This window comes from Camellia sinensis, unplaced genomic scaffold (genome assembly GCF_055761805.1).
Source record: "Camellia sinensis isolate YWXY unplaced genomic scaffold, ASM5576180v1 Unanchor1, whole genome shotgun sequence".
Classification (NCBI taxonomy): domain Eukaryota; kingdom Viridiplantae; phylum Streptophyta; class Magnoliopsida; order Ericales; family Theaceae; genus Camellia; species Camellia sinensis.
In genome coordinates this window covers 44,071,690-44,081,053 of record NW_028128987.1, presented here as the reverse complement: position 1 = coordinate 44,081,053, position 9,364 = coordinate 44,071,690, and the positions used below count along the sequence as shown (strand labels likewise).

At 31.6% G+C, this 9,364-nt stretch overlaps 1 protein-coding gene across 1 annotated transcript; it reads right to left on the bottom strand.

Moving 5' to 3' along the window:
* Positions 1 to 243: 243 nt before the first annotated feature.
* LOC114261839 (uncharacterized) lies at positions 244 to 5,004 on the bottom strand. The gene is made up of 8 exons (XM_082910697.1): positions 4,581 to 5,004; positions 4,270 to 4,432; positions 3,941 to 4,182; positions 2,018 to 2,239; positions 1,854 to 1,928; positions 1,647 to 1,751; positions 1,196 to 1,548; positions 244 to 532 (listed from the first exon to the last, which is right to left on the bottom strand). Coding segments are annotated over exons 1-8 (1,446 nt in total). The 5' UTR covers positions 4,866 to 5,004; the 3' UTR covers positions 244 to 531.
* Between the last annotated feature and the right edge of the window lie 4,360 nt (positions 5,005 to 9,364).

Below are 9,364 nucleotides of genomic sequence, written 5' to 3'. Positions count from 1 at the left end.
AATAATTTTTAAAAATTGAGGGGAGGGTTATATTTGCAATTTATATATTTTTTTCAATAAACAATACCTGTACATTTTAATAATCTATTAAATAAAATATTTAATACAAATCAATATAAAATTAACCTGTTCATTATCATAAAACAACCAAGCAAAATACATGTCTCATAGTATCAAGAAATTAATATATAACATCCAAATTATAACATCTATTTTAGTAAAATCAAAAACTACAACACAATCAAAATAACTTGTGCATTTTAATAACCTGCTGAATATAATATCCATTACAAATCATTACAAAAACCTGTTCATTTGGTAATATCAACAAAAACCTGTTCATTTTAATCTATTCAATAAAATATCAACAAAAAGATAAGATCCATCACAATATAATCATAACCCACAACAACATAGTCAAAATACATGTTTGGTAATATCAACAAAAAGTACAACTACACTGTGATGGATGTCTGGTAATATCAACAAAAAACTCTTGCTATGCAGGTTACCAAATTCGTTCATCTCCAATCTGCCATTTAAAAAAGAAAAAATAAAAAGAAAAGACAACAACAAAAGGTTAAGGTAACCATTCACTAAATATGTTAATATGCAACCTATAAGAGAAAAAATAAAAATTTCAAAGTAAATTTTAAACCAAATTTTTATCGTACTTGTTCCGTAAATTTTTACAACTTACATTAGTTCATGATATTTGTTTGAATTATTAGTTCATGAAATCCATTCATGTTATTAGTTCGACTATTTATTAATTCATGAACTTGTATAAATATCATGAAATCCATTCGAATTATACAAGTTCCTGATATTAGTTCATGATATTTCGTCGTATAATTCGACTATTTTTATCGTACATGTTCATGATATTTCTTGGCCTTTTAACGACTATTTCAAGATTTTACTCCCTAACGGCCTATGTTCAAGCCTAAATGTTTTCCAACCGAGAGCCCTATGATTGTTTTGTAAGTTTTCACAACTTATGTTGATTCCTCCCAAAGTGTTCATGATAATTTCTGATAATCTCAAGGTGTTTGTGATGTTTTTCGGGCCTTTAGATGCATACTTCACTATTTTCCCGAGACCTTGTGCCTAAATGTCAAAAGTTGTTTTTTATTCTACCCTAGTTAAAGAAGAAATGTTCTACTAAATTAACATATAAACATAATATACTAACCAAGAAGCTTGTTCATCAGAATCTGAACTTTCCCCACTCTCAAAACTTCCCGTGATACCTTTCTGCGTCAAACACTCTATGATACTTTGTATCTTCTTGCTTTGTTTCTTCTCTGACTTTTGAAACCTTGCAATTTGTTCATTTTGCTGTGCTATTTGCATCTCAAGGCGTTGAACATAGTCACTATTTTTAGCAGGTGCAACAATAGTCTTCATAGAAGAAGAAGGCCTCAAGCCGAGTCCTTTCACATAACCTGACCTTGGCTTAAGCACCTTAACTGACAACTCCTCTTGGCTTAAAGGGATCACACCAGTCTGCGAGAGGTGTTCGGCTTGCGTCTTTATCATGTTGTCCTGTTAATTTAAAATAAATCGAACAATTATTAGTTATTCTACCCTACAAAGCAAATAAATAATTTTATCAAAATTAATATGCATTGCCTTGTACATACATAATTAGCTTGGCTCTCCGACGAAATCCATTCATGTGTGTTCGAATTATAGTGGATGGACTTGTAAAACTTTGCCAAATCAGGAACTTCTCCATTTGCAATTATCTGATTCATTTGTTTTTGAATGTTATTTCAAATATTTAAATAACAAAGCCTACTAATCTGATAAAATAAAATAGCAGAACACACCGAGCTGTGCACCCTAACCGGGATTGATTTTGATCCACATCTATGTTTTGTTTTCATTTGCATCCTATTATTCACATTAGTTAGTGATTGTTCCTACACGATTGAAACACCAATATAAACAACAAAACTTAACATTAGTAAGAAGAAAATAAATTTTTGACAATTAACATAAAACATTATACCATGAATTCTTTACTATTCCACTTCTTGTCAATTAGAGATGTCCATTGATTAAGAGTAACACTTGTAGGTGGGTGGCTTCTCGCGTACTCCTCCCCTCTTGCATCCTTAAGTTGCTTGTATTGTTTGTGCAACCTATAGGTGAAGCTACTCAATCGACGACCAAACTGTGTGTTTAAAGTCCTTGCTACATCACTCGGATTGCCTTGTAGATCAAACTGATCCTACAAAATCAAATCATTTTTTTTATAAGTTAAATAACCTAAATTTCAGACAAGCAGCAATGAGCCTGATTAAATAACAAAGAAAAAAAGATTGCATCAACAGATGTGTTAACAGTTGCAATTTAATTTCTAGATATGCAGGCATTATATATTATAACAGTTGCAACAGATGGGTTAACAGAGGAATATGTGGCTCTCGAAGAATAAGATGATTATCTTGATAACTGAATGAGCTGTTTGTTAGTCATATAAGCTCTGAGTTGTATACTTGCTGTTGGGAGTCAGCCAGATTGTGTACGCTGCAAATTTAGTATTACTCCTGTGGAGGTTTAGGCAATGGAGTTATGATTTTGAGGGTTCACTATGATTTCGATGATTCAACATGAAAGACCCCCTATTCACAAGTTGTTCATTCGAAATTGAATGATCCTTCAACTGTCTCATATGATCTGTTTTGCCTAACAAACAACTAATGACAAAAATTCCCAATATGGGAGTTCAAACTCAACCATGTAATTTATTTTGAGGAAATCTACATAAACAAAGATGGAATTAGCTTTTTAACTGATGTTATATGGTTGGATGTTAGTAAATTAGTAAAGTTAAATAATTAAAGTAAAATGACCTCAAAAAACAACCCAAATCTTACACACACACATATATATATATATATATATAGGATTAAACTATATAAAATATCAAGAATTTTCATGTCAACACGAACATGAGGAGTCCCACCTCCCTCGTATGACCTAGAGTGCATTATTAGTTCATAGAACTAGACCATCATGGAAGCTTTGTTGAATAGATATAGATAAGTCACAAATACACACAATGGTTAGTTGATTGAAATCTTTTATAGTGCCTTAGCTGCAATTGCACATGGAGGAAATAAAGAAACATTAGTTTTGGTGAATGGGGAATCATCATCACATTAAAATAAAAATAATAAAAAATGTTAGTACCAGTGAGAATTTGGTTCCATTTTGATGAAGTCACTGAAAGATATTTAACTAAAATATAATGTACGCACAATAAATTATGTATATTATATAAGTAAACCATGTTGTTGGCCAGAAAGTATTGCATTATTAAACAAAATTGTTGCCTAAAGTAATGTTTTGATGATGAAAATTCTACGTTAGCATGTGAGTGTCCCGTAAACTATGGTGTGCCATTCATTTTCTTGCCAAACATTGCCTAATTCAATAATGTCAGTAAGCACTCAAAACATTGCCATATTGCATTTATTTTTTCAGGGTTCACTATACTTTGAGAAAACACTTCCTCTAATCAATTTGTTGGATGCTGCCACTGCTCATATGCTTAAAATTCCCAGAGAGCAATTTTCTTATTTAAAAAAAAGCTACTCAATCTTGGTAAAATGCAGCAGTCTTATCAGTTGACAGAAAATGAGGTTGCCTACTACATCACACAACTCATCAAGTGAAAAATGGCCCATCAAACATGCTAGAGTTACATGCTACATCACACAATAAAATGCCCTTACATGCTATATCAATCTTGGTAAAATGCAGCAGTTACATGCTACATCAAACATGCTACATCACACAACTCATCAAGTGAAAAATGCCCTAACAAAGAGAGTATTTCTTTCACACAATAATTACCATGTAATTTCAATTTCAATTTCAATTTCAATTTTCATCTGTCATGCCTCTTTTACTTGACAATAATTACCTCCAAGCGTTGGATCATCGGCTTCTTATCAGCATCGTGAACCTTATTCCACCTACAAATGCTCAAGTCTGGTAATTGCGTTCGAACCTCTATGCCAATCTTGGAGGCCAACTTAGAGGCTTGATCTCCCACTGGCGCACGGAAATGTTCAGGTACAGGAACCAACATCTTTCCATTTTTCTGGACAATGCGTTGGGTTTGTATGCCGCGTGTTGGACCACGACCACGTCTGTCATGTGATGCTGTAAGGACATAATGTTAATTGTGTTAATAAGTAAACAAATGCAAGTTAGACCTTAAATTAAATATAAGCAACTTTGCAAACTTACCGACACTACTAGATGCAGTCACCTCATGCACAGGTTGCACATTATGAGGTGGTAAGGGTTGGGTACCAATCTCTTGACGTGGGGGATCCATCCCTTCTTCTGGGGTGGGAGTTAATGGCCTCGAATGAGGCTGTAAACGTAACCCCGGTGGCATCTCTTGTTCCTGAAATAACATAATCGAATAGTAAAGAAGATATTTAACACAGTTAAAATATATTTTAAAAAAGATATGATGTTTAAGATATATGAAGAAGATATTTAAATAGTAAAAGATACGTTCACACACAAATATAAAATAATGTATATAATACCTTGCGATAAAAGGAACCCAATGACTCATTATCACTATCGTTCTCACTCTCTGACGGATTATACTCATCATCATCATCTACCTCAACCCTAATTTTCTTTTCCTTTGCATTTGCACATTTGGGCTGAACCACACTCATCAAAGAATTTGTAATATGCTTCACTCCAAGATTGTTCATTACCTCATAGTTCTTCTTGATTCGCTTATTTCTTTGTTTCTCATATTCTGTTAGCTTCTTAGTTCTCAAATCACCTGGTTTCAGCCATTGTCTTTTTCCTCCGACCATTTTCTACAACTATATAACATAATTCAACTTTAATTAGAAAATATAGACAATATAATTATTCACCATTAAATAAAAGAAGAAAAACATAATCCCAATGTTTCGAATTGTAATGCATATATTTTAACTCCAAATATTTCATAACAAGGAAGTTCCAATCCCTTGAATTAATATTTCACGCAAAAATTTTAAATCATATTGTAGAGTAGTGAAGGTTTCCATGGAAAAAAAATCAAGACAAGAGATCCTCTTCTTAAAAGAGGTGATGTTCCTGTATTGCATATATTTTAAATCCAATTAGGATTGATGATCATTGATGCTTAACATAATTATGTCTTGCATTAATCATATATTACATTTGATTTTCTAATTGTTATACATTATGCAATATTGCAAATTCTAAAAATATTTTTTCATAGACATCCTAACCATATTTGTATTTTTATTTATTTTTTGCTATATCGATGTATAGAATTTTATTACTTTTTAACTAAACTTGAATTTGAAATAGAATAAATATGCACTTATTTTCATTTTTTTGTTTTGAAAAACAGCTTAGATATGGTAGTGAGTATGCAAAGAAACCTTACAACAGTGGCAGTAATAGTACAAAGACGCCATGGCCATGATCATATGTTGAATGAAGAATATGGAAGCTATATTTATCCTACAAATGAGTCACCTTCTATCTCCTATAACAATAAGGCAAAGCAGCAGCAGCTCAGGCAGAGCAGCAGCAGCCCCATAATTCTAAACTATCAAGTTGCTCCATAATTCTAAACAATGGGATCTTTTGATAAGGCAGAGCAGCAGTGTAGCCACAGGCAGAGTAGCAGCAGCAGCCACAGCAGTCAGCTGCAGCCAAGGCCAAAGTCCACAGACACAGCAGCAAACAGCAGCCAGTTGCAGCCCAGATCACAGTCCACAGACAGAGTAGCTAATACTACAGCAGCTGCAGCTGACTGCTGTATCGCTCACAAACTCATACGCTTATAACAATTTGAATCTAAATAATCATAACCTGAGAGACAAAGTGTAACAAGTTGAACCTTCAAATATTACTTAAACGTTTTATGATCAACTCCTCTGATGATTTATTGCGTTTTTTTTTTTTTTAATTAACTTCACTTATCAATAAAAAAAAAATCATTATTGTTGATATATGGTTGTGGAAGAACATGGGCTTTTGAGCTTTGCAAGATTTCAAATTTGAAGCAGCCTTGAAGAGTTTTAAAATAAAGTAAAAAGACAAGTTTTTAATATATACATACTATGTTACCAGAAACATATTATAACTTTAAAAATGGGTAAATTCACTTGTGATATTGGTATTTTATATCAAGTCCTATTTTTTTCTTTAGCCTTTTAATTATGATAACAAAGTCTGCTACATATTCACCCAGTTATTAAGAAGTTAACGAAAATTAACCACGTGGCGATCATGAGCAATTACCAAGTGGCTATTTCGGCCAATTTCTTAAACGAAGACTAATGGATAGGAGTTAAGAATTCTTTGTTCATAAATCTCTCCGTCCCAAAGTACTCACTTTTATTGGATCAAGTGAGAATTTTAAAATATAAAAATCTCGTGACATGTTTAAACAATTATCAGGATAAGAGTTAAGGATTCTCTGTTCATAAATCTCTCCATCCAAAAATAGTCACTTTTATTGGATTATGTGAGAATTTTAAAATATAAAAATCTCATAATATGTTTCAACAATTATCAGTAGTGGTTTGAAAATTGACTATTTTAATTGACTTTTTACAAAAAGATGCACAAAAAAAATATAATAATTTATAATGATTTTTTAACTTTTACACTAAATATATTCCCAATCGAGTCCTCAGTGTTTTGGGAATAGAGGATTCAAAGAGATTGATACAAAGGTTCTGTGCGTTTCCACAAAGGAGGTTCCTAGTCACATGTAATTTTTTTTTTAGGTACATCGGAAAGTTCCTAGTCACATGTAATAGAAACCATATTGTCCATTGAAACCAAGCTGGTGACAACTTCAAGGATCTCCTTCTTCACCATTCAAAGGATTGAAAAATTTATTAGTATATAGGTTGACTTTTACTAACCAATACACGTTTGCTAGGGTTAAAAAGCAGAGAAATTCATCTAAATTTCTGATTTTCAAATGCTTAGTTGCTAGCAAAAGACGAAAAATTATTTTCCTTGAAACTTGTTTCAAAAAAATCTTCCATTTCCAAGTTTGAACCTTACCCTAAAGCCAATGCAAGCCCTCAAAGTCAAATTTAAAATATTTACGAACTAGCAAGACAAAGAAAATAAGAACAATATGAAAAAGTGAATAATTTTTCTAAATTTTATTACTGAAAAAGAACTTAATAGTTGTAAAATCTTAAATTTCAATTTATAACAAACAATGCTTGGTGTAAGTCACAATTCATGCTTCAAATCAAGCTAAGATTACATAAAGTAAGAAACTGTGAAAAATAAAAGTTAGAATATATTCTAGAGAAACGTTACTCAAAACGGATTTATTTAAACTTTGAAATTAAGTTGTTAATATGTTTTCAAATACAATATATTTTTTCGTTCGGAGACCAATAGAATTCACCTAAAATTCAGATCGAATATGAATGTTTTGGCCTGATTCAATGACCTTGAAATATCAACAAAATTATTATTTTACCAACAATTTGTCAAACCGTTCCATGAATTTGCTGTCATTCACCACTGCATTTATACACCCAAATGTCACATATGACTTAGCAATTGGGTCAATTTGAACTGGTATGCTACTCATTTTCCCATATATATATATGGATTGACATTTCAAGTTTTATATTTCTTCTTCCAGGTAACTTCAGGGATGCAACCCCTCAAGTCAAAATTTAAGATATTTATTAAGTATACTAATGCACAAAAATGTATGGAATAAGAAAAATACAAGAAAAAAATAAACCACATAGAAAAGAGACAATTTTTCTGAAATTTTATTACTAAAAAAGAATTAAACAGCATCGAAAACTTCAAGTTCAATTTACATCAAATAATGTTTGGTGACCAAATCACAATCCACAACCCAAATCAAGCCAAGATTGCCAGGGACAAATTTCATTAAAAGGACTTTTATATTTGGCTTTCACAAGCCCCTAATAGCACAAATCAATCCAACAAGAACAAAATCAAGACATGTGAATCCAAAAGAACAGTTATAAAACCCTAATAAAAAATAGCAAACACATATATGACAGAGCCAAACAAATATTCTGAGATAATGAAATTCGAGTATCAAATCAGAAATTGAGAAAGGGTTTGTAAAGCATGGGGCGTGTTTGGGAATTTTGAAGAGGAAATTTAAACAATGGAGTGATTGTAAAAGAGAGAGAGAGGGAGGGAGAGAGAGAGAGAGAGAGGGGGGGGAATCCGAACATACCTCAAGAATGGGACAGTCAATCGTCGCCACCGCCGAATGGAGAGCACCGTTCGAAGTCGAAGTTGCTTTCCTTCGAACCCTCTCTCTTCTCCCTCTCTTCTACTAGGTTTTGCAGCTTACAAATCTGATGTTCCAGAAGCCAAAAGAAAAAATTAGTAGAGCCTATTTTGGGGTTTCTTTTGCCGCCCAATTTTCCCTCCGAAATCGGTGATAGAATTATTATTGACAAGGAAATTGGTTTCTCAACAAATGATATAAAAATATTAAAAATTATTGGTGACGAAAATATATTCGTCATTAATAATTTTATAATTGGTGACAAATTGTTTTCTCACTAAAAATCTCAAAAATTTGGCACCATTAAAAAAAAAGCAGAAAAATATTTAGTGACAAAAAAAAATAAAAATAATGACGAAAAAAAATTTCGTCACCTAATTTTTTTATTATCTATGTAGATTAGTGACGAAATTTTATTTTTCTCTCTAAAACTAGTACATTTGGAGACGAAATATTATTTTCTTCACTAAAGGTACGTTTTTCGTGACAAAATTTATTTTCGTCATTAGTTTTCGTCTCCAAAGACTCTTTTTGTTGTAGTGTTCCAAATAGATCGTTAAGGCAAAGTGGTTTCTGGATTTAACTTCCATATTTAATTTTCTGAAACTTTCCATTTTATTTTTATTCAACTTCCATATTTATTCAATTTACTTTTCCATTAAACTTCCTTTTTTATTTAATTTCCAAATAGATCGTTAAGGTATAGTGGTTTCTGAATTGAACATCCAATTTTAGTTTAATGCAACTTTCATTTTTATTTTTATTCTACTTCAATTTTAATTCAATTAACTTTCCTATTTAACTTTCTTTTTTATTTAATTTCCAAATAAATCGTTAAGGTATAGTTGTTTTTGGATTGAACTTCCATTTCTATTTTTATGCAACTTTCATTTTTATTTTTATTCAACTTCCATTTTTATTCAATTTACTTTTCTATTAAACTTCCTTTTTTATTTAATTTCCAAATGGATCGTTAAGGTATAGTGGTTTTTGGATTGAACTTCCATTTTTAATTTTATGCAACTTTCATTTTTA

Bases quoted from the DNA above. Each gene is read 5' to 3' on its own strand.
- LOC114261839 (XM_082910697.1), bottom strand. From the start codon at position 4,865: ATGGTCGGAGGAAAAAGACAATGGCTGAAACCAGGTGATTTGAGAACT. The intron at 4,433-4,580 runs GTATTATATACA...ATGTTATTTCAG, and splicing joins TGGGTTCCTTTTATCGCAAG to GAACAAGAGATGCCACCGGG. The intron at 1,929-2,017 runs GTATAATGTTTT...TCAATCGTGTAG, and splicing joins GGAATAGTAAAGAATTCATG to GAACAATCACTAACTAATGT.